The sequence below is a fragment of the Natator depressus genome, chromosome 1, assembly GCF_965152275.1.
Source record: "Natator depressus isolate rNatDep1 chromosome 1, rNatDep2.hap1, whole genome shotgun sequence".
In the NCBI taxonomy this organism is placed as follows: Eukaryota; Metazoa; Chordata; order Testudines; family Cheloniidae; genus Natator; species Natator depressus.
The window spans coordinates 257,276,717-257,302,034 of NC_134234.1; the positions used below are offsets into that span (position 1 = coordinate 257,276,717).

The 25,318-nt window shown below is 47.5% G+C and overlaps 1 protein-coding gene across 1 annotated transcript; it reads left to right on the forward strand.

Annotated features, from left to right (window-relative positions):
• The first annotated feature begins 37 nt into the window (after positions 1-37).
• Positions 38-25,027, forward strand: XPNPEP3 (X-prolyl aminopeptidase 3). Its single transcript, XM_074950249.1, has 10 exons — positions 38-433; positions 3,719-3,835; positions 7,071-7,478; positions 10,458-10,660; positions 11,221-11,283; positions 14,187-14,300; positions 18,048-18,133; positions 18,870-19,053; positions 23,310-23,430; positions 24,113-25,027. The coding sequence occupies exons 1-10, from the start codon at positions 373-375 to the stop codon at positions 24,277-24,279; spliced, it is 1,524 nt and encodes a 507-aa protein (XP_074806350.1). The 5' UTR covers positions 38-372; the 3' UTR covers positions 24,280-25,027.
• The last annotated feature ends 291 nt before the right edge of the window (positions 25,028-25,318 follow it).

The following is a 25,318-nucleotide window of genomic DNA, read 5'->3' on the forward strand; positions in this document are numbered from 1 at the left end:
CCGACAACCCCCCCTTCCCCCTCTGTTACGCCATCAGCCGCCTCCTCGATTCACGCAAGACCCTGCTCGGCGTTGGCCGGGTAACCGCTAGCAATTGCCTGAGGCACCTTCTTTATAGACCGGCGGCGGTTTGTGTGGCCACCTAAGGCTTGGAACACGCAGGGGAATGGGCGCTTGTAGATGATGTAATCATCCAGGGTCGTCGGCTCAGAAGGCCCCGCAATGTGTGAGCGGTCTATGCGAGGCGGCTGGGAGCGCTGCCACGCGTGGGGGTGGGGATGGCAGCCGCAGTAGAGCAGAGGATGTGGGGCGCTGGTTTCCGTACAGAACCAGGCACCCTGCAGTAGCGCGGTCCCGGCGCGGGGCGCAGCCATGCCGTGGCTCCCAGTTCAAAGGCTTATCCCGGCCGTGAAGGGCTTGTGCAGCTTATCAGGTCAGAGACTTTAATTCCTCCTAATGGCGAATCTCTCCCCCCTCCTGGGGGCCTGGCACTCACTGCTGCGAGGTGCCCGCTTCGTCGCTCGATGGCCCGTGTCTGTCTTCCCACTGCCGCCACCTTTTTTCCTCCATGCATTTAAGGACCCAGAGACTATTTGGCCTTTCCACTGTATCTTTAATAACCCAGTTCAACTAATTTGATTGTCATGATAAAGTGTAAAATAGACGGGGGGGGGGATTAGAAATAATAATCACCAGATGCATTTACTAGATGTTCAAGATGTCATTAATGCACATGTTAATTCCCTTTTTGTGACAAATAATGTGAGTCAAGTATTTTTCTTTTTATTGGTAAAATTGATGTTAAGGAAAATACATGTACCTCACTCCTGCTTTCAAAGTTGAAAATTCCAAGGTTTGTAAAGCTAGGATATCCACTGCAATATAAAACAAAGTGTGGCTGAAAGCTGTTTAAAAATGTATTTTACTTCCCATTTTAGAAGACGGTTAAAACCAAGGATAAGTTTTTGGCGTACTCCTGCAGTTGCATGTAGCTCCTTGAGGGATCCGGGCCTTACTTATACAGCACATGCATAAAAGGGTCAAAGCACTTTACAAGCACTAACAGACTGCTGGCTGAGCAAGAATCATATTTTTGAAAAATGTATTTAGTAACATAGATAAGGAAAGAATCTTAAATTAGTAAAACTGAAAGATTTTAAAAGTCAAATTTTTGTGTCCCCCCTTTATGCTTTATATTTATGTACATATAGGTCCATATCCCCAAAGGTACTTAGGGGCCTAACTCCCATTGAAACCTTTGAGGATCTGGGCCTTTGTTCTTAGCTTGGAGAATGAAGAAAGACTAGTTAGCTTTGCTTCCTGGTACTCCCACTTGCACAATGAAGCAGTATTTAGTTTCCAAAGACTGGAGGAATAAGTCCAATCGAAAAAACAAAAGCTTTTCTTCCGGGGCGCAGCACAGTGTCAGAACAGGTAGGGACTAGCCTGCCTTAACCAGGGAGCACCGCTGACGGGACTCTTAACGGCCCAGTCAGCGGTGCTGACCAGAGCTGCTGCAACCCAGTGCCTTGCATTCTGCCACCCAGTACTGCTCTAGGGGGCTATTCCAGCATAGCTATGTTGAGGTAGAATCTGTAGTGTAGACACAGACCACATCTATGCTGTGGGGAGTACAGTAGCGTAGTTACAATGGCATAACCCCATGGTGTAGACACAGCCTACAGTGAGGGAAGGTGTTAATTCATTGCTGTAGGAAACAGATGTCCCCCAACCCCCCTCAAGCAATGGTAGCTAGGTTGATGGAAGCATTCTTCTGTTGACTTAGCTGCATCTACATGAGGGATTCGGTCAGCATAGCTATGGTGCTTGGGTCTGGATTTTTCAGACCCCTGAGCGCCATATTTTGTGAACCTAAATTTTAAGTGTAGACCAGGCCATAACCAGGTTTCTTTATACTACTCTAGCAGTATAAAAGGACCTTATAATGGGCACTGCATGAGGGCATGTCTACACTAGAAACTTACATCCACCTATGTTAGGTCAACTTACAACCACCAGTCATCACTACGGTGGTTCATGTCCACACTACCCTCCTTTTCTGAGTAGTGTGCATCCCCACCAGAAGCACTTCCCTGGCTTAAGAGGGGCAGTGTGGGGGGCTGAGAGCCTGGGCTCTCAGCTCCGCAGGCAGCTCCCTGCTAGGAGCCTTCCCGCCGCAGCTCTCAGCTCCTGCTCCTACTCACCCTGGGCCCTCAGCTCTCTGCTGCCAGGATTCTGGCTGCTCCTGGCGGGGAGCTCTGCACCCGGAGTCCAGGTGGCTCCCAGGCTCTCTACAGGGAGCCACTGGGCGGACCGTCAGAAGCAGGGGGATGCAATCTGGCAGCTAGTAGGGAGTCTGGGGGGCAACTGGCCTCTAGCTGGAGCTCCCACATGCCCCATGGTGACAGCCCAGCTTTCTTGTCAATTTCACTGTTCCATGGAGTGGTAAAATTGACAAGAATGACAGCCAACAGTCGATATAAGTAACCCGCAGTGTCTGTGTAGACACTAACTAAGCCCTACGTCTCTCGTGGAGGTGGAGTTATGATGCCTGTGTAGTAGGGCACTTACGTCAGCAGGAGCAAGGCTGTAGTGTAGACATTGACATAATTAGGTCGACGTAAAATGCCTTACTTCGACTCTGTGGTGTAGCTCAAGCCTGAGTGATGTAAAGGAGAATTAAGGTCAGAGGGTCTAGTTGCTGGGTGCAGGAGGTGGCTGTGACTGGGGAGCTCAATTATTTAGTTAAGTCCCAACTAGCATTTGGCAGTCCTGTAGCCAGGCACCACAGTAGTTATCCAGTAGTGAAAGACTGTGATACAGACTTGCTAAAATAATAATTAAAAATCCAAATCTAGAAAGTTGTTTTGAGGATAAATAGATAAGGGATATTCAATTATATTAAAGTTATCATGTTCTTGTTTCTCTCTTCCTATGCAGTTCCCCAACCTCTCTGCATGCTGCTAGTTCTTATTGTAGTTGTCTGTTTTGCCAGTGTGACTGGCTCTTGGGATTGGGATAGGCTATGGAGACTTTCACTTCTGAATGACTAGTTCCAATTCAGTTTAGGATGATAGTAAATAACTTAGTTAAGTACTAAGAGGAGACTCTGAGGCAGCCTCAATATGAATACGTTTATCACAACAAATATCATAATGACACTTGCTGCCCTTTCGTTGGCAGTCTCCGTACAAAGATTGATTGCAAAGGCCACAAAAACTAACTACCCTTTTCCCCCATAAGGTGGGCCTTTGAGGACATGATCAAAGTATATTGGGAGGATGGTGGGGGTGGGGGAGGTTGGTTGACCGTGTTGGCGCTAGTGCAGTCTTTTTTTGTGCATAAATTAAACATTTCATGTTCCCTACATGGCATTGTGCACAGATAGAGGAGATTAATCACACACAAACCAGCACAACTCTCCTCTTTCAAGCATGCAGTCACTGGTTTGTCAATTCCAATTACGTAATTTATTCATCCTAGTCCATGATTATAACTGCTATATTTATTTCATCTGTAAATCATTATTTGAGTTTGTATTTTAATAGTTTTATAGTCAACTATGCAAGCAACAAGTTGAAAAGTTAAGGAGAGTTATCATTGCAAGAAAAGTGGGATGAACAGTGCTAAAAGTCAGATCTTTAGAGGGTATGTAAATTTGCTGTATGATACTTGGAAAGGTCTTTCATCTTCATACTGTGCATTTCTTTTGCTTTAGGATGCAAGTCCTGTTTCTTTCGGAGATTATCCATCCAGCCTGCCCAGCAGAGGAAGATTCCAAACAGGTACCTGGGACAGCCCAGCTCCTTCACACATCCACACCTTCTCAAACCAGGTAAGGATCCTGAGCCGTTGGTAGTTAACCAGTGGCACCCTTTGTATGTTTCTCTGAGAAAGTACCTTAGTTGCCCGCATCATGTAAAGGGGTCTGTAGCTTGGCACTATCATTTATATTTACTTTATTCCAGTAATTTTATTCCTTGTGGAATTCTCTGTTCTGAGACAGCATCTGATTCCAGAGAGAGGCTAGGTTCCTGTACCCTAATCCCTAGATTCACACATTCCAGACTCATTTTCTTTCCTGATGCAATCTTCCTCTTGCCACAGACACAAGTAATATAGACCATTTCTGTCAGTGGCACTTTCTTAGCTGGCTACCCTCCCAGTATAATCTAATTCATTTTTAGAGTCCTTTGCACACTCTGTATCACAGAAATGTTTCATAGACAATACTCTGTAAATCAAAGAGAAAAAGAAGGTTTTAAGAAGTGAGATTTAAAGAGGGGTATGTCTCAGTAGAAGGTGTTGGGAAGCAGGATTCCAGATTAAACAGGACAGCACATGTTTAAAGAGCACTTCCCTCCTCTCCCCCAATTATGGAGGGGTGTGTAGAAGGAAGAAAGGAAGACACCGGCATAGGTGACTCTAAAATTAGAGAGGTACAGTAGGGAACAGGAGAGCAGATTAAGTTGGTACACCATTGTGAGATCAGAAAGGTGGGCTGGAAATCAGTGAAAGTGAGTAAGTCAAAGAAGTGAGGCATTAAACAGATTTATAAGAGTAAAAATATATTTTTAATTTATTACATACAATCTAGAAAAGAGATTATGAATAAAGCTAAGAATTCAGTTATTGGTTAACAGTTCCCACATAATCAAGGCTGGTATTGGGGAAAAAATAAATTTATCGAATAGTTAAGAATTCATAAAACTTATTAAAACAGCTAGGATTGTAAATGGGTATCGATTTATTTAACATAATAATTGAACATTTGCAGTCATTCTGAAAGCGTAAAAATGAATAGTTAAGGCTAAAAGAGTTTACAAACTCCGTTTGCACAGCCATAATGCCAGTGGAACTCCCAAATTGCACCAGCCACTACAAACAACTTTTAAATGTCACCAGACTTGCAGTTACATGTATGAAGCCCTCTGGAATGAGATGGAGCATTCAGAATTTCAAAGTTCCATAGTGGATAGCTCCAGAATTCAGTATCTGACCATAAAAGAAATAGATCTGTGCCCTTTGCCTCTTCTAGGGCTATAGAATAAAACTAATATGAAGTTTCTTAGACCAAACAGGTTTTAAGATCTGTTTGTTTTTCTTTTTAAGTTAGAATTTAATGAAAGTGAAACACTAATTTTTCAAAGTCCCTTTCCTCAGAAAAATAAGCTCCCCCAAATTCTCCTCTGGTTAGAAACCACAAATGCAATTTTTTTTTAGAAAGCAGTTGTTGAAGGAGGCTGAGGAGTGAGCTTATACCTCAAAATGAGTTGCAATTTTAATCATTGAGTCATTATAGTATAGATCAGTATAGTATAGCAAACAGGAAAAGAATTATAAAAATAGACATTAGAATATGAAAAATATATATATCTCAAAATAGGAAGGACATTAACCAGAATACCCTTTAAGACTTGAATAATGTTAGTTTAAATCGGGGCGGGCAAACTTTTTGGCCTGAGGGCCACATTGGGTTTCCAAAATTGTATGGAGGGCCGGTTAAGAGAGGCTGTGTCTCCCTAAATAGCCAGGCATGGCCCGGCTCCCGCCTCCTATCTGACCCCCCTGCTTCTCGCCCCCTGCTGGCTCCCCAGGGACTCCTGCCCCATCCCCTGCTTCCTGTCCCCTGACCACCTCCGGACCCCCCCACCCCTGACTGTCCCCTGCCACCCCATCCAACCTCCCCCCCCCCCCGACTGCTCCCCTGGGACCCCTGCCCTATCCAACCCCCCTGTTCCCCGCCCTCTGACCGCCCCGACCCCTATCCACACCCCTGCCCCCTGACTACCCCCCCCCAACTCCCCTGTTCTCTATCCAATCGTCCCTGCCCCCTTACCGCGCTGCCTGGAGTATCGGTGGCTGGCAGCGCTATGCCTGCACCGCCCAGAGCAGCAGGTCAGGCTGCGGCTCTGCAACTGTGCTGCCTGGCCGCCCAGAGCATTGCGCCGGTGGCGCAGCGAGCTGAGGCTGCGGGGGAGGGGGAACAGCAGGGGAGGGGCCTGGGGTGAGCCTCCCAGGCCAGGAGCTCAGGGGCTGGGCAGGAGGGTCCCGTGGGCCAGATGTGGCCTGCGGGCTGTAGTTTGCCCACCTTTGGTTTAAATCATAGTTAAACTAGTCTCCAGTATTTTTAAAATACTTAGGCTGTTCATGTGTCCTCCCTCTGGTTTCAGGTTTCAGTGACAATCTCTTGTTCTCTGTACTTCTTATTCTTTGCTAGTGAAGGTTGGTAAAATGTGAAGTCCCGAGAGAGAATTTGTATCCTTGGCATCATTGGAAGTGTAGCTCCTTTTCATGTTCAAAAGATCCCACCTTATTAATCATTGAGAGAAATTAGGTCTTTTATGGAGGAGTTTTCTTTGCTCAGTCAAATAGTCTGACATCATCCTGGAAGGCTTGGCTTGTTTCTAAATTGAGCCCCTTGATTGGTTAAATATTCAAGGACAATCTCTCCGTCTTTGATTGATCTCATGTGGTACCTGTAAAACTGACTTTGCCTTTTACACTTTAGAATTAACTAATATATGACTTGACATGGCACCAGAATGTCTGTCCAAATACAACCTTATCTGCTGAAATTAACACTAGACTTAGCACCACAGTCTTCTGTTCAATGTCCAGATGCCATAAAAGCTGATGGTTTCCAACAGAGTTAAAGTTTAGCTTGCTTTGCCACCACTTTTCCCCCTCCCCCGCCCAGTAGTTGTTGTCTGGCTTTAGTTTGCTCCCAGAATGCTTTAGGTTTTTGTCTAAGGCTGCTTGATCAAAATCTTTGCCCAGAAGTTTAAAGCAGAAAAGTTAATTGGTTTAAAAATGAGTCTTTTTCCCTGCACAGTGTAGGAACAGAGTGAACCAAGGATGTGGATATCTGAGGTCAAAGAGGCAGGATGGAGAGCAGAGGAAAGTGGATTCTGAGGTCAGAAAGATCAGGGGAGTGGGAGAGCCGTGGAATGGGGGGGTATGAGGTTAGCGAGCTAGCATGGAGTTTTAAGGAGAGCCCTGAGTAGGATGGCGAGAAGGTGATTATGAGATCAGAATGTTACTTCATCCATTTTGTTTTTCATTCATAGGGGAGGTAACACCGGGATTGTCACAGGTGGAATATGCTCTACGCCGACACAAGCTGATGACTTTGATCAAGAAAGAGGCGCAAGAGTGGGGTGGGGTGGACCACACAGTGATTCTGCTGTCCAACCCCACCTACTACATGAGTAACGACATCCCATACACCTTCCACCAGGACACCAACTTCCTGTACCTGTGTGGGTTCCAGGAACCTGACAGCATCCTGGTGCTGCAGAGTTTGCCTGGCAAGACACTGCCATCCCACAAGGCCATGCTCTTTGTACCACGGCGAGATCCAAGCCGAGAGCTGTGGGATGGGCCACGGTCAGGCACAGATGGGGCAGTAGCTTTGACAGGAGTGGATGAAGCTTACCCCATAGAGGAGATTAGACACCTGGTAACCAAACTGAAAGGTAATGGAAACGAGATAAGATGGAACCCAGGTTAAAGGGACTGGATGACCCAAGATTGAGAAGCGTTCTCTGTCACTGGTTCCAACCAGACCCCGTATTGGGAGGCACATAACACTGGGAATGGAAAGAGATTTTTCACGTCTAAGCTATGGGTTGTAATCTGTCCCCAGTTTGGTCGTGATAGAAAAAAACCTGTCTGTGGCTCTTTACTGGCTTGTGGATTAGAGGTCTGTATCCAGGTACTACTGAACTGATATCACTGAACACACAAGTGGTACTAATTGGTCCTTTGTTGTCAGTGTCAAGAGAAATTAAGTATTCACTGGGCCACAGAGACTGACCTTCCTCCTCTCCCCTAAATGTGGCCCTTCCATGTTACCGGGGCAGTACAGTACCACAGATATTGCCTGTGGGAAGCTTGCACTGCTGCTGCCCATACTGTACTGATCTTTTACTAGAGGACTCCAATGTCTAATGGCTCTCAGCCCAGCATCTTCACCTGCATTAAATTCACTTTAAAAACCATATGTGGTGATACACAAACCCATCTTCACAATTCTTCATTTCCGGGATTGTGTGGTATATTTGCTGCATCATACCAGATTCTATTACACAGTGAAGCTTATAAAAGATCACTCATGTTAGACAACCTCCTGTCTTAACCTCCCCAAAATGTGCCCAAATATATTAAGTACACTTTTGCTCCACCTTTGTTAGAGCATCGGTTTTCAACTGGGATTCTGCGGCCCCCTGGCAGACTGTGAGCCCTTTCAGGGGGATCACAGGGCCCCATGGCTGAAACCCAGTGCCCCTGATCCCCGCCCCTTGGGGCCTGAAGCCAGGAATGGTGGGGCTGAAGCTGGGAGTCCCACCCCGGGGCTGAAGCCCCAAGCTCCCCCTCCCCACCCCAGCTGAAGCTGGGAGCAACGGGGCTGAAGCCCCGTGTCCATGAGAAGAGTTGGGACAGCACAAGGTTGTTGCCCTCCCAAACTGCAACGCCTTACCCAGAGTGGGGCAGTCCTGGGGGCAGCTCCCCCCCACACACTTCCTCTACCCCAGCCCCCCTCAGGCCCTGCCCTCTGACCAGGTAGTAGGCAGGAAGCCAGAGCCAGGCAGTGTGGGACAGCTGCTTCTGTGGCTGGTGATGGTATGGAGTGGGCAGCTGTGGCATTTCCCCGTCTGCTGCTGGTTCCTGGGGTTGCAGCTTCTCCTCAGATCCCAGCCCCCTTTGACTGCTCATGCAGCTGGTAAGAGCTGCCCAGCTACTCTCTGCCTGCACCCTGAACTGCCCCCTGCCTGCACACAGTCCCTAGCTACTCCTCTCCCTGCAACCTGAGCTACCCCATGCCCGCACACAGCCCCTGGCTGCCCCTGCCTGGACTCTGAGCTGCCCCCTGCCTGCAAATAGCCCCTAGCTACCACCTGCCTGAACCCTGAGTGGTTTTCAAACTTTGAGCTGAGTTCCCCATTTGAGTTATATTTTTTTGGTTGCATCCCCTCTACATCCCAGCCAGGTGGGTGGCCTGGTGAGGTGAGTCAGGGAGTGGAGGTGGCACTTTCTCCCTGAACCCTGCTGTGCGGAGATGGCCCAAGCCCCACCGGCCCTTGCCCCTTGAAGTCAAATTATGTCTACACCCAAGGGTCCTACCCCTTGCCTGGAGCCCCAAGTCCTCCCTGGTGGGCCCTGGAGTTTTTATAGCATGTTGAGGGGGGCCGCAGAGATGACTATCTCTGTTAAGCAAATGGTTTTTGTTAGTGTCTTCTGGGGTCTCTACAGAAATGTTCTGATGAAGGTAAGGGGTGTTCCACCCCATCTTAATCCCTCCTCTTTCTTTTTCTCTGTATATAACATTATGTTTAAAAAAACCTGAAAAAAACAAGAGAAGAAAAATGGAACCCAGGAGGCAGACTAGTTGTCCATCTGGTCCATTGACAGCGGCCAATACCAGATGCTGCAAAGGGAGGTGCAATATGCCCCATAGTGGACTATCATAGAATAAACTGCACAGAGGGAAAATTTGTTGTAGGCCTCCCTTGTGCCCCAAAGCACAAGAGTTTATCTCCCTTGTATTTTTTTTATCCTGTCTAGTGTAACTGGATGGTTTCATTATCCATAATTGCTAGCTCTATTAAGGATGAACTTTTAAAAACTATTTATTATTCTACATTATTAACAGAAAACATACTTTAAAGTGACATGTACTTTTTTGGAATTAATCAAGGGGGTTGCTGAATTGTTGGACATGCAGAGATGAAAATGTGAGGTCCTGACTTCTCATTGTCATTTAAAAAAATCCCATGTCAAGAATGGAGTGCTGCTGATCCCAATATTCTAGGCAGATTTCAATGTGGATAATTACATTCTTCCTGAAGAACTTCACTTCAGCTGAAGGCCAGAGACAGGGCATTTCCAAACAATCCACCCCAAAACATAATTGCTATTGACCCCTACCCCAGGTGGTCATGAAGAGGTGGTTTTGTCTTATGGGTTCTCCTTTGGGATCAAACAGGGCATCTAAGCTCAGGAATCTAAATTCTCATTATGCAATCTTGCAAGGTTATGTTTTTGTCATGAAACATTTTCCCCCACTTTACTTTATCCCACTAGTGCAGCTTTCGCTCTGAAGAGGAAATGTATGTGGGGAAAATAACTAATATTTATAGAAATGGATATTTACTTACTGAGTGTATTCTTTTAATTTCATAAACTATTATTAAATTTACAAAACCCAGATAGACTTGTTTACTTGCATATTACTAACCTGCTAAGATATAAGGAGATCATTGATATCATGTTACACTGAGGTCACATGTCAGGTATGAGGCCATATTACAAATCTAGGGGAAATTACCTTTCAGATGACATGTCACATCTTCAACTTTTTCTAGTCTAGGAGGAGTTCACTCATACAGTGATCACAAAACATCTTTAATCTTAGTCTGTGTCTGTTTTGTTTTGTTTTGTTTTGTGTGTCTCAGGTGAATCGAACATGGTTTGGTATGATTCTGCAAAGCCAGTGCACACACAGCTCCACTCTGACTACCTGCAGCCTCTGGCCGAGATCAAAGCTGGGAGCAAAAACCGCATCCGATCTATTCATCATCTAGTGCAACAACTCCGGCTGATCAAATCCCTTGCAGAGATCGAGAGGATGAAGGTTGCCGGAAGGGTGACATCAGAGGTATGGGATGTGAACCCATCAAGGAAACAAAGGCAGTCATTTCTTGAGCATGGGGTAGCATGGACTGGTACACTCATGTAAAAGGAAACTGGGTCGAATTCAGCTAGGCTGGAGTGGTAACTTTAGTCTTGCCTGATCTCCCTTCATGGAGGCACAATTTCTTGACCTCTCTCAGTTAACCATACTCTACTTCCCTCCCCCGTATCACAAAGAGTATGAGGCCTGCTGCTTGAACTGCTAGAGTGCTCAACCTTGACATAATTTCAATCAAGACAACCAAGGAGTTGTTATATATCTGATGTCCTTTTAAAAAAAAAAAAAAGGATTTTTTTTGTGCTCCCACCCTCTCCCCTGCTTCCTCATGCCATTCTTTCCCCTTCTTTTGCTACTTTCCTCTGGTTCTTGTATTGCAGACCAGGGTGAGAAAGAGGGACTGTGCAGTTTCCTTTACATCCTTCACAACCTTGAATATTTTTTGTCAAGGAAAGCGAAGTCAAAGGAGACTCTTCCCTCAGCTTCAAATCCCATGCTAATGAAAGGTCTATATTGTTGTTTGACAGGCTTTTATAGAGACAATGTTTGCCAGCAAATCCCCAGTGGATGAAGCATTTCTGTATGCTAAGGTCAGTATCTTGTTGGACTGTGGATGGTTCTGGGGAGGTAGAGAGGGCTGTATATTGTTTGTTTCTCCAGGAAGAGTAAAAGGATCTGAGAGCTGCCTATGGCTGATAGGGGTGCAGAGCTGTGAGTGGAACCCAAGCCCCTTCTCACCCAACTTTTCTGGTTCCTTTGACATGCCTATGACATTCCCCAACAGCTGCAGCTCTGTCAAGCCTACGCTTTTGAATTATGGCAGCAGAACATTTTGAAGTGTAGTATGGGCCATCAGCAGGCTTTCAGCCCAGGACCTTTGATACTAAAAGCTGGATTTTTTTACCCATTGAGCTAAAGGAGTAACTCCCTAAGCTGATAGCTGTAGTAAACTCTTAACCTCTTATGTGGACTAACCACTAGACAGCAACTGACACTGCCAGTGTGGGTTACACATCTTTCTCAGAAGGCTCTCTGTGTCAGTGTCTTTGCTTCAGAAGAGCAAGATGAATGGGGCTGCAGCTTCTGGAAGGCTTACTGCAAATCTAACGGGTGCTTTAAAAAAAATACTTGTGCAAGGAAGCGCCGCACATTCTATAAACTGGATCATGCATTTTTCAGAACCTCTCATACGTTTCATAAAAATTGTCGTTGAAGCTACAGCAGCCTATCCGATTCCTTTAAAAGTGCAACAAGTATTGTAGCAGAGCAGAGAGTATTCCTGGGTGTGACTTTCCCACCTGGGGGGTTGGGGTGAGATGCTAGTCAGTGTGGTAGTGAGGGAAGCAGCAATAAGGGGAGAAAAGGACGAAAAGATGCAATGAATAAAGAAATAGAAACAAATAAAGGAGACAGAAAAGACAGAGAGAAAGAGAAGAAAATAAAAAAGAAACAAAACGAAATAAAAAATGGGGGCTGAATCCAGAGCCTGTGGTGTGTGCTGTAGAGAAGAGAACTCACAGTACATGTGGGTATAGGTGAATTGGGAGTGTGCATGACAAGGAGAATGTCCTAATACACTTCATCTAAGTAATGTGAGACTGGAGGAAAGTCAGCATAAGTGGAAAATCGTTGGGGTGATGAATAGGGAATTCTGGGATTGTGTCTGAGGCTTTAGTGAAGATCCACAGGCTCTTCCGTTCTCCCTTTCTTGTGCAAGGTATGAAAAGCAAGTGATAGATCACGGCCATCTGACTTTTGTCAATTATGTGGAACTACTAATGGGGTTAGTACAGTATAGTACAGAGACGAGGCATTAGTGTTCTTTAAGGTATTGTTAACTATTAATGTCAGATGTAGTCTGCATCCTAATAATTGTAATATAGGGTGTCACTAAGGGGGAAAGGTCAGAGAAGAGCCAGAAATGTGTGGGAGAAGGAGGGAGAGAGCAATGAGTTTTCCAGTGAGGAATAAGGCTTTCCCATTTAGGATTTCATTGCTCTCCACACTGATGTACTTCCTATTGTTGTTTTGGCTAAGAACTAAATTTCTATGCCTGTACAGCTCTCTTTGCGTGTCTGGAGAGATTAATATTGGATGTATACTATCCAGCAGTGCCAAGATCCAACCTCCACAAACTTCTGCTTTTACACTAGATTCAGTGCTGGGGGATTCTGAATATTTACCTTTCCCCTACCCATTGCAAGATGTAGTGAATATCAAGTTTGTCCACTGGTAATGCCTTTTCTCTAGCATTTGAACCCAGAATATACCCAAATAACAAGTGATGTGATCTTAAAACTTTTTACAGTTTAGTTTATTAGCCGTCCCACATATGTACAAAATTCATCCCAAAATAATTACAATTACAAACTGCCTGCCACAGTTCTATGCAAAATTACAGTATCTTCTCTGAAATAACCCTCTAAAATACATACAAAAAAATTAGACCTTTCCATGAAACAAATGCTTCCCAGAAGCATTTTCAGAAATACCTATAAAATACAAACTGAGGACTGAATCCTGTTTACTTTTCTCATCCAAATAGTTTTAGGGATTTTAGCAGGATTGTCTCTTTCAGCAAGACAAGCAGGATGTTGCCTTTGATGTCTGAGTTGAGTGGGGGGTCTGTCTGTCTGCTGATCAGTAGTGCAGACTTCTAGAGAAGCTGATTTAATTTAAGATGCAATTTAAAAAAACACCCTCCACCCAGAACTGTACTATACAATTCACTACCCAAAGCATTTAGATTGTGGGTATTGTGGGGCATTTTGTCCCACACAACTTGGCAAATTTTAAAAGATGTTTGGTAATGGTACTTTGTACTTGTTTAGCTCTTATGTCTGAGGACATTAACTAAATTTATCCTCACTCTATTATCTACGTCAGCATTGGAGGAAAGTGAGGAGTTGGGGTTTCTCTCATCACTGTGGCACAAATAGTGGGGCATAACCTGTCTGAATCTGCTGATGTCTTCTGCTCTGACGTAAGATAGGGCACTCTCTTAATCAGGCAGTGAGACAGGGTCACAAAAATAGATAATGATCATAAAAGTTAGCAAAATCTAAAAATTTTGGTATTTTGGAATTAAAACACCTCCCAAAGATAGATAAAGAAGAGCTTCAAAAATTTGCTAAGTTGTATGGGAAGTGAGAACAATGCTTTAAACATGCACAAATCCCCACAAAAATGTATTAAAACATCATTAGTGTAGCATTTAGGAACTCGGACAGAGATAGATCTTCTATGAGACCAAACACTGGGTTCCAGACACTTCTGTGAAAAGTGATCATTCTGCGTCATCTTCTGCTGTTCTGTAGAAGTCTTGGGCTGTTTTCATTCAGGAAATGCTGTTTTCGGTTTCATTTTCTTCTGGGTTACTGCCTTCTGCACAGACAGAGAGAATGGCAGTAGGGGCAGGAGCTATGGTTGCCCAGCACACTTGCTTACTGTGCCAGTACTAATGGGCTTCTTCTCTCTGAATTGATTGTTCCAGTTTGAATTTGAATGCCGGGCACGAGGGGCTGACATCTTGGCTTACCCACCTGTGGTTGCTGGTGGCAACCGGTCGAACACCTTGCACTATATAAAAAACAACCAGCTTATCAAGGTAAATCAAATGCCTTCCATGTGTTTAAACTCCAGTGTACTGATACTGTGTCCATTTACCAGCCCCTGACCACTGGTTACACCAGGCCTACCTGTACCCTCGTTGCCTCTGTAGTGACAAGAAGTGCTGAAACAAATGGGGTGGAATGAAAGAATATTTACACAGCAATGGGAGGTGGGAACATAAAATAGTTGTTGGCAGTAAGGCCAACTTCAAATCCATCCTTACCTTTTCACTGTCTGTCTTTTAATGCACCCATTGCCATATTTTCTAAAGGACGCTGAGCTAATTTGTTAGTCTCTAAGGTGCCACAAGGACTCCTCGTTGTTTTTGCTGATACAGACTAACATGGCTACCACTCTGAAACCTCTCATAGGATTGCAAATCTGCTCCTGTATCATGCATTTCTGTAGTGCCCGTGCAGCAGTCTAGAATGCTGGGTGGGTTTCTGACATTGTAAAAGTGAGAGAATAGCACCAGTCACACTTAAGACAAAGTTGTGGTAACAAGGATGCTAGGGCCCCTCCTCTCTCACCTGAATTCTTCAGCCTTGCTTTACTTTGGTGCACAGTAAGCTGCAGCAGCAAATTTATGCTCTTTTTATGACAGAAAAGTCCAATTAAATCCATTTAGCGTGGCTGAGAAGGGAGGGGAAAATTATTTGGGGTCTCTTTGACTTGCTGTTGGTGAATCTGTCTGCCTTGTTTTCTGGACTTCGAACCATTGACTCCTTCTCCAGCAATTTTGACAAAACAGTCTTAGCTTCGTGCAAGTCTCTGGAGGAGGTTACTACGTTACTATACTATATCTAGGACTCACTTTTCATTAGAACCTATTATCTTGCCTCCTCATTTATGTAGGAGTGAGCTTCCTTCCTGGCTTAATCTTTTGTTGAAGAGAGAGTGCTATTTGGGTCCTTGAAATATTCTTCTCATATACATGCATCCATGATAAGACCAGTCACTGTGTTTAAAAAAGGCTGCCATTGTTACACTGCTGGTCAAGGTCAGGCTTGCGAGCGTAACTCGGACGGTTTCTGATAAAGCCAGTTCAAAGCATTTTTATTAGTTTTATGAGGAACTGATTATCATGAGGATACAATCATTAGCAAGACATTTGCCCTGCTTTTCCTCTGGGTTGTACCTTTTTGCCAACTGGCATGACATTGTGTCTAGCTTGGAAGACATCCCCAATGAAAATCCTAACTCCTCGTGACACTTCCTTCTAGAGGACTTGCCTTTCCTATGCGGAAACGTGATTGAGTCACTCTAGAATTAAATCCCCCATTTCACCTAAACTTTTGGAGAAGGGTCCCCCTTACAATGGAGGAAGGAGGAGGTGGCAGTGCCAGGTAGCACTGTTAACACCTTGGCAACCAGCCATGCAAAGCATGCCATTCCCACCAATTCAGATTAACTCAAAAATTGCCACTGATAATGTTAAAGTGTGGGTGGCTGCTCCCAAGTTAGACTCCACAATGACCTCTTGTTCCAGAGAAACTTCCCTTCCCATAGAATGAAAATTGTGTCCATTCAAAGATCCTATCATCTCAGACTGTTAGGTTCTCTTCATAGTGTCTTGGTGTTACTTCACAGAATAATTAAGTAGTGTCGTCACTGTCTCAATCTGTAGAATACAGGAACAGGATGTTGACATAGTGAGACTGTCAGACAGTGGCCCTGCCTGGAGCATCCTCCAGCAGCCAAATAGGTGCACCTGCCTCAGTTTCCCCTCCTTCAGAATCCCCAATAGCTCTGCCATGAATCTCTCGCCCCATACTCCTCCTCCTTTGGGCTGGCTTGTTACAAAAACAGTGCAAATAGTCCAAAACAAAAGTCCCAAGACATCCATTTCTCACAGTATATCATCCTTCAAATCCCAAGCTCTTCAATCCTCTCCTGTCCTTTTGCCAGGATAGCCACCCACTCTTTCCAGCGGGAATCCCCACACCCTCTCTGCTAGGAGTTCATCCTCACCAGGGGAACATCCTTGACTCCCCCTAGTTCCAGCTGTTCAGTGTGGAGACATCTGTTGGTGAGCCCACCAGTGCTCCCAGCCTTCAGTTGTCTCTGGCCCTCTCCTTCTCTCCAGGTTAGAAGTCATCAGACAACTCCCTCTGCTGCTTTCCAGCCTTCAGCCCTGTGACCCTGAATCTCTAGCTTGCGGAGGTCAGCCAGCAAACCCTTCTTGCTGCTCCCCTGCCTCCAGCCTTCCCCCAGGAGCCTCCTACAGTTTCCTCCAGGGACCTCTTGATCTCTGGCTGTTCTCACCTGCCAAGCTCTCACTCCCAGGCAGCTCTTGCCTGCCTTTTTTCCTGACTGATTCTTCCACCCTCTCAGTTTCTCCCTACTGATATGGCCAAGGTGCCTTCTCTTAATCCCAACTGGGAAGCAGCAGATGAGTCACTGGTGCACTGGCCTCTTCCTTCTTAAAGGGCCAGTGTCACCCTTTGATAGTGACATTTATAAGATAGTCAAACCCTGATCTTGAGTGTCTTCAGCAAAAAAATTCTCCAGCATTTACTCAGTTTATTTTATTATTCCCAAGAAAACAAGCAGGGGATCATCTCATCCCACAGTGAACTAAAATAATTAAGCCAGTTTCTTACAAGAGGTTTAAAATGGAGTCCAAATGGAAAGTCAGACTAGCAGTGAGTCCAAACTACTTATGTAAATGTTCATAATATTTGTCAACCTATACTGATAGATGTTCCTGGTGTTTAGCTGCTAAGATTCTGCTTCATGGATTTCCCCCTAGTGCACAGAGAACTACACCCTCCCATTGACTCCGAGATCAATGGTCAGGGGGCCAAGTTCTGTGCTGGCTGCCATGCTGTGGAATGCCAGTAAAGTCAATGGGATGACACTTAATGTAAGTCAATACAGAATTTGGCCCAAAGTTTTTACAGAACTGTTGCACGGTTGGCAGCCTGTTTAAGGAAGGAGCGCACGGCAGTTTCTCCATGCTTGTACCCTGGGCTTGCACATGGTTGCTTTCTGTGGGAGACACAGAGCTATTTACCATTTGGCTGAATTGGACTAAAGTGAATAGAAGGTAAAGTGGATGTGAATGTGTCCTAAAGTCTTGGCTTCCCATGACCTGATGCATCTCAGAATCTATCTCTGCACTGCTGTGGGCAGTCCCAGTCCCAGGAGAGAGCAGTGAAGATAACAAATTGTTTTAAAGTTTCAGTCCCACAATGCTGCTCTGTCCGAGGGGGAGTATGCCTGTTCAGTCTCCTGATATCTTGTAACAAGGATGGTTCCCTGGGCTAGAACTCATCAAATGTCCCTTTTCCTCTCTGGAGCCCATGCACAAGAGGCACTGGACTTTCTCATCTCCTTCTCTGTAAAACCCTTTCAATCCTGATTATCATCACAGAATTCCTGTTAAAAGAGATCTCTCTATTGGAGACTGACTGGTATAAAGTGATGATCACAGACGACAGCCTGTTTGAATAAAGATGGCTCCTTCGGGTGCAGAATAGTTCAGGGGAATGGAGCTCAGGCTTTCTAAGTATTGGCACCATTCAAGACTACTTGGCAGGGTAACTGAACAATTCAGCCATAGTTGCTTTTCTGAACATGTGGAACTGGAATGCTATTCTGTGAGAGGAGTCCAGTCTCCACTCCATCTTTGCAGAAAAGAATCCCCTTGTCCCAGGGGTCAGCCTCTCACAGAGGAAGCCCCTTTCACAGAGGACGATTAGCAGCTGGCCTGAGCCATGGTATATTTCTTCTTCTCCAGGATGGAGAAATGGTCTTACTGGATGGTGGGTGTGAGTCTTCCTGCTACGTAAGTGACATCACTCGTACCTGGCCCATCAATGGCAGGTAGGATGCCCACATGTGGAAATGTGCTATGCGTTACCTCTGAGAGAGCGTGAGGATTGTGGTTGAGTGTGGGCATAGATGCATTAATCTGTGATTAGCCGTAAGCGTGTGTGTGCGCGTGTGATGTCTGTCTATGTAAGTATTTTAGTGCATGCATCACTGTAGTATCCCAGAGTAACCAAAATTACATAAAACAAACATTCAGGGTGAGGACCTGTATGCCTCAGCCTTTCCTTATCGGTCACTGTAAGAATGTACATGGTTAGTACTATTTTTTGATTCCCCCCTCGTAGTGTATCTACCAAGACAAATCTAAGATTACAGAGATGGGTCTTGCCTTTCCTTGTGGAGGGGCTGACTCTGGGCCTGTGAGTGAGATGTAAGGGAACCGGTGTTTAGTCCATGTGTGAGTGGCTGCCTGTCTCAGGTCAGGAAGGTTCCGTTAAGTGTGCCTGCGATGGTTGGGTTGGTTCCAGTGTCTCTTTGCTCGCATACTTCCCTTCAAACTGCAGCTTTGCCTTGCTTGGCTTCAGGCCAAGGATTCCAACCAAGGGACCCCTCTCCACAGCAGGGAAGGAGGTGACCTCATTAGTACCTTGTGTGTCCTTTCATATTGACAACCACTATGTTCTCTTCTCAGTGCTTCAGCACTGAGCTGTGCCTGACTCAGAACTACGCCTGACCTGGGAACTTCCCATTTGAGATGTGACCTCCTTCACTTTCCCCTGGCTTTCAGGTTCACTGATCCCCAAGCAGAGGTGTACCAGGCTGTCCTGGAGATCCAGAAGTCCTGCCTGAGCCTCTGCTCTCCTGGTGTGAGCCTGGAGAATATCTACAGCCTCATGCTGAGCCTTATGGGACAGAAGCTGAAAGAGCTGGGGATCCTAAAGAAAAGCACCACTGAGAACCACCTCTTCAAGGTACTTTAATTCTCTTCACCCTGGCATCCCCAAACCAGTTCTGGTCCTTATCTTCTTGCAGGAAAGACAATCTGTATGGCAATCCATCCACAAGCCCTGGCGACCTGGGTTCAGGGCTCACTTCAGTATATGACTACCTCATGTTGTTACAGCTCTGACAGGAACATGTCCAATAAAAATGTGAAGCAAGGGGAGGCAATGCCTGTTTCTCTCAGCAGGTGGCAGCACAGCCAGATCAGATTGCATCAGCAGTTCTCAAGAAATGTAAAGGGGATGGGGTGGGGAACAGGAGGTGGGATTAGATGTTTTCATTCCTTCTTACAATGAGATCCTTAGGTGGGGGAGAAGATTAGGGTGGTTCAGTGGAAGGGTGACCAGATGTCCTGTTTTTAAAGGGACAGTCCCGTATTTAAGTCTTCCTGCAGGTGTCCTGACTTTTCCTTAAAAATGGGCAAATCGTCCCGTATTTTCTGTCTTTCTTCCCCCCACCCCCCAGAGTACTGGTGGGTCCTGCTGCTGGCCAGATCTCTGCTCGCCGGCTGCCTGCCCATCAGCGGTGAGTGTGGGGTGATCTAGTGGCTGTTGATGGGGGTGGGTGTGCAAAGCTGGTGGCAAGGCAAAGATGCAGCATGTGGGGCAGGCCACTCCCCCTGCTGGTCCATCAGCACAACCACCACTGCATGCCAGCTCTCAGCCAGCAGGGCCATGGCCCGTTTCCAGCCGGCACTGGCTGCGCACTGCGACAGCTGGTTTGTGCGGGCAGGTGCCAGGCGGCGGCCGGTTACATGTCACCTCTTCTGATCACCCATCAGCCCTTTAAGTGCTCCCCCTCTTGCTGTTCTCTCCCTGCTTTGCCCCTCTGCCCCCCCCCCCCCCCCAAAGACCTGCTGCTCCTCCATATCCCCACTGGTGGGGCGCATCCTACTCCCAGTGCTGTGCAGACAACCAGCCCCTGGTCAGAGTACTCAGCTCACCAACACCAGGCTTCTTCCTCTTCAGCCCGGGGTGCTGGCCAGGAGGACCTGAGCCCTGCATGTGCCAAAGCCCTGCACAGTGTTGGCATGGGAAGCGCCTCTGCCCCTGAGCTAAGCTCTGGATTGGGGGGGCGGGGGAGAAGTGATTGCCAGCCTGTTCATGCCCTGAACCTACAGGCTCCGCAGAAGCCCCTTGGGCAGGGGCGTAGCACCCTCTGCACTCTCCTCCTCCCACACCGCCCTGGCTCCTGACCCCAGGGAGCATGGGGCTGCTCCGTCCCCATGGCACCCTCCTCTGCTGAGCCACCTCTCTGGCCGGGTTCGCTGAACCCCCTGCAGTCAAGTTCCCGGGGCCCTGGTGCACAAGGCATGCTTAGGGCTCAACCACTTCCTGCCTGCGCCGTAGCCGGGGTGGGGAAGACAGGAGGCAGCTGGGTCATGTCTGTGCTGGTGGCCAGCAGCAGCCTGGAGGTGTTAACTGCCTTTCCGCACTGTGTGGGCAGGAAGGGACAAGCTGCTTCCAGACACAGACAGGTGGGGGGAAGAGTTGAGCTCTGCAAAGGCACAGACCGGATCATCCTCTGCGGCTGGGAGCAGCTCCGGTCCCTTCCCTCCCGCAGAGTGCCAAAAGGCTGCTGCTGGCCACGTTCTGCTGTGAGCCTTGGCAGAAATCTGGGGAAGGTAGTGTATGTGACCCTGCGTGCCCCCTCGCTTGTTGCCTCGGGAAGATGTGGTACCGGGAGAGGCGGGTCAGTCCCAGGGGCCCAGCCAGACATGGAGAGTGGAGAGCCCTGGGCGGGGAGGGTGGGGTTGGTCGGTCACCCCCCACATGAGGAAGTTATATGGGAGTGTGGGGGGGGTGGGGGAAGAGTGTCACCCCTCCCTGTGTGAACCCTAAAGCCTTAAAGATAAGAAGGTAAATAAAAAGAATCCAGTTACGCAGAATTTATTTTAATGGGAGCTCAGTCAGCTTGATGTTAATTTGAGCATTTGTACTGTATAGTCCTGAATGATAGCCATTGAACTCGCTTGAATATGAGTAATTTTACCAGGTGTCCGGTATTCAGCATAGGTAAATATGGTCACCCAATGCAGTGGGGTTAAGCATTGTAGGGGGGATGAAGTGAAACCTGTACAGCATTCTAAGCCTAGTTCTTAGAGAACATTTTATCCACATCACAAAATCACTGTACGGTTTGCTGCAAATTGCTGGCCCTGTTGATGAGTGGTCCAGGCCTGGAGTATTCAAGGGATGCAGGTCAGAGCGGAACTATTTTGGCAGAGCTGTTTGAGGGGGCCTAAGACTGAAGTATGTGGTGTGTGCAGGCTGGGAGTGAAGAGATTTGGCTACTCTATTGAGTCCAGCCGGGAAGCTGTCTGCTCTAGGCTTGGCTCAAGCCAGCGATCATCATTTGTTTCCATGAGCACCCAGTTCCCCCGCAGGCTAACATGAAATGGAGGAAAGCCCCCAGTGATCCTTTGGGGATGAGACTGATGAGCACAGTCCTTATGACAAGCACAAGCCATCCTGTTCCTATACATCCCACCCTTCCTCTTTTTTATTCGTAATAACAGTCTTCAAGTATGTAAAAGGTTGTTATAAAGAGGAGGGTGATAAATTCTTCTTTAACCACTGAGGAGAGGACAGGACAGAAAGACCTTAAATTGAAGCAGGGGAGATTCAGGTTAGATATAAAAAAACCTTCCTATCTGTAAGGATATCTAAGCACTGGAACAAATTACGAAGGGAGGTTGTGAAATCTCTGTCACTGGAGGTTTTTAAGAACAGGTTAGACCAGGGGTCGGCAACCTATGGCATGCATGCCAATTTTTAATGGCACGCTGCTGTCTGCCGGACCCCAGCAGACAGCAGCGTGCCATTAAAAGCCCGGCCCGGCCCGCTCTTCTCCGCCCCCCCCATGCACCGCTCTCTCCTTGCAGGGCAGGCAAGCTTCCCCCTCTCCCTGCCTCTTCCCCCAGCATGCTGGGTTCCTGCCCCTCCTCCTCTCCCTCCCTGCGTCGGCCCTTGCTACAGAGAGGGAAAGGGAAAAGCGGAGTCGCAGTGCGCTCTCTGCTCCGGGGAACTTGCGGAAGGGGGTGGAAATGGCATATCTCCTTCAGCCCCCTGTCGTGAGCTGCTCAGGATGGGGGGCTGGGAGCACCCCAACAACCCCAGCCCACACCCCCTGCCCTGAACCCTCCTCACACACCCCAGCCCCCTGCCCTGACTCCTGCACCCCCCACACATACCCAGCCCCCCCACACGCCATGCCCTGACTCTTGCACCCCCCACATCCCCACCTGCACCCTGAGCACCAAATGGGAGCTCCTGCACACCTCCCCACACACACACACACTCCCACCTGCACCCCTCGCTCCAAATGGGAGCTGCCCAGGTAAGCACTCCACATCCAAACCTCCTGCCCCAACCCTGAGCTCCCTCCCTCATTCTAGCTCCTGGCCAGACCCTACACCCCAACCCCCAGCCCTGTTCTCAGCACACTCCCACCCTCAGCTCAGTGCAGAGAGAGGAAGAGAATGGCTAGAACCAGGGAGAAGGTAGGTACCCACTCCATGTGGACAGGGCCGGGACCCCAGACCAGCAGCGGGCTGAGCGGGGCTGGCAGCTGGGACCTTGGCCAGCAGGAGCCAGCAGATGGAACCCCAGACCAACAGTGGGTTGAGTGGCAGCAGGCTGAGCCGCTCAGCCCACTGCTGGTCTGGGGTCCTGGCCGCCGACCCTGCTCAGCCCACTGCCAGTCTGGGGTTCTGGCTGCTGGCCCCTTGCCAGCCGGGGTCCTGGCTGCAGGCCCACTCAGCCCACTGCCGGCCTAGGTGAATGGAACCCCAGGCTGGCAGCGGGCTGAGCGGGCCGGCAGTGTAAGATCAGCATTTTAATTTAATTTTAAATGAAGCTTCTTAAACGTTTTGAAAACCTTGTTTACATATGACAATAGCTTAGTTATATAATATATAGACTTAGAGAGAGAGACTTTCTAAAAAACATTAAAATGTATTTTTGGCATGCGAAACCTTAAATTAAAGTGAATAAATGAAGACTCGGCACACCACTTCTGAAAGGTTGCCAACCCCTGGGTTAGACAAACACCTGTCAGGGATGGCCTATAATAGAAAATACTTAGTCCTGCTTCAGTGCAGGGGACTGGACTAGATGACCTATTGAGGTCCCTTCCAGTCCTACATTTCTATGATTCTGTGTTGGGATGGAGGATCAGGGGCCAGGTTCAGTGGCTGTAGTAACAGTGTTTTCCTTTCTGCTAGGTTGTTCGGAAGTACTGCCCGCATCATGTGGGCCATTACCTGGGTATGGATGTTCATGACACACCAGACATGTCCCGATCACTCCCACTCCAGCCAGGCATGGTGATAACCATTGAGCCAGGTAAAAGGACACACTTTCAACCCTGATTCAGTAACAAGTCACACTGATGATGATATGATATAATTTTACATAGCTCCCTGCACATTCAAACCAAAATGCTTGAGGTGCTTTACAATGGAGTTAAAAACACATACCGTACTAGGAAAGCACAGTGAATTATTACCCTCCCAGCATATAACGAGAACTAGCTAGTTGCAAGGGTGAGCTCTTAAAGCGTATTCCTTAATCTTTACAAAGTAAGCATTCTGCTGTGATGCTTTCCTTCAGATCATTACAGTCGGGCTCGCAGCCCTCAGATTAAAAACTGGTCTCTGACTTTCTTTTCTCTGCCCTTCTCCCCCATTGCCCAGAGCACTGTCAATGTCCCTTCTCATATAGGCAGCACTGACATCAAGAAATGCAGAAAGGCTGAATGGAAGCATGAGGGTTTATATTCACATACAGGGGGTCTGTACGTAGCAGGGAAGTGCTGTCTTCTCTCCCCATCCTCTAGAAGCTGCCCCAAACAGTGGGGAATGAGAGAAACTTTCCTTGACAAAGCTCTTCCGGTTTGACCCCCTCCAGTATCGCTCAGCACACAGCCCTGCCCTCATCACCATGTGAGCCAGTGAAGGGGGGGAGCATTCTGTAGTATCATCTCATCCTGCTCTTCTGAGGGGTTTTATTCCCTCCTTTCCCTCAGGCATCTACATCCCCCAGGATGACATGGCCGCCCCAGAGAGGTTACGTGGCCTCGGTGTGCGCATTGAGGATGACGTTGTGGTGACGGAGGACGCACCCCTGATCCTGTCTGCAGACTGCCCCAAGGAGATCTATCATGTCGAGCAGATCTGTGGCCGCAGCCCGTGATTGCTCTCCTCTGCCTTATACACCCTCCGTGGGTTCCTCAGGAAATGTGCTCCCCCATAGGCATGCAGTGATATATATTTCTGTGAATGGACCTGGTTGTAGGGCAGTGAGGGTGGGAGGTTGGGATGGAAGTTGTTGCTGTGTGGACTCTGTAGTTAGGACAGGGAATTGGATTGTTAATGGCTCAGGTAACATGACTGTTAGAAAGCGAAGAAACCATTTATTTACATAGTTAACATCTGTTCTAGTTAGTGCTGATTTAAAGATCTAGAATGCAGGAGGCGGATCTCTCCACTCCTGTTCTCGTGCACATGATCTGTTTCAGTTCTGTCAGCGGGACAGTAGTGCGCCTTTCCCCCTCCGCGCCGCCCCCCCCCCCCTTTCTTCATTGCAGGTCCTTGAACCGGATGCAGTGGCTGAGGGCCAGGTGCCACACGTTGCCCTTTGTTGGCCGTTTCACACCAGCCCAGTCAGACACCGATGGAAGTGAAAACGTTCAAAAGTTTGTCTGGGAGAGGGGGCAAGTGGGTTGTTTTGGGCTTCTGTGGAGCAATGACCAGAGGAGTTTTGGGAGACAGAAAGATGGGGTCGCGCTGTGGGTAGTTTGTATTGATGCAGAAGGATTTTAGCATCTAGGGAAGAGAATACGTTAGGCTCTCTTTCTAGGAGGTTTGAGAAAGATTGGCAATAGGAAGGAGGGGTCATCTGAAGGCATACAGCAGTATGGGTTGGGAGTTGGGAGAGGGGACTGACTGGGTTCAGTGCACTTGGTGCATGTTTGGATTGCCCATTCATCCAGCCTTCTGATCTCTTTCCCCCCCCCCCCCCCAGATTCTCAGCTCCAGACTTCCACTCTACCTCCCCCACACCCTACCCCCAGTTCTTCTACCTGAGATCAACTTGATTGCACTGGTCCTCACTGATGAGCTGCTGTCTCTCTAGTTCAGATGTGTACATTAGTGTACAGCTGTGTCTGGAACAGTCAAAATCCCATCCAGGTCTTGAATGGCAGGTGCAGGCAACCACACCAATGCCCCTC

Bases quoted from the DNA above. Each gene is read 5' to 3' on its own strand.
- XPNPEP3 (XM_074950249.1), top strand. From the start codon at position 373: ATGCCGTGGCTCCCAGTTCAAAGGCTTATCCCGGCCGTGAAGGGCTTG. The intron at 434-3,718 runs GTCAGAGACTTT...CTTTTGCTTTAG, and splicing joins GGGCTTGTGCAGCTTATCAG to GATGCAAGTCCTGTTTCTTT. The intron at 23,431-24,112 runs GTAAAAGGACAC...CCTTTCCCTCAG, and splicing joins GGTGATAACCATTGAGCCAG to GCATCTACATCCCCCAGGAT.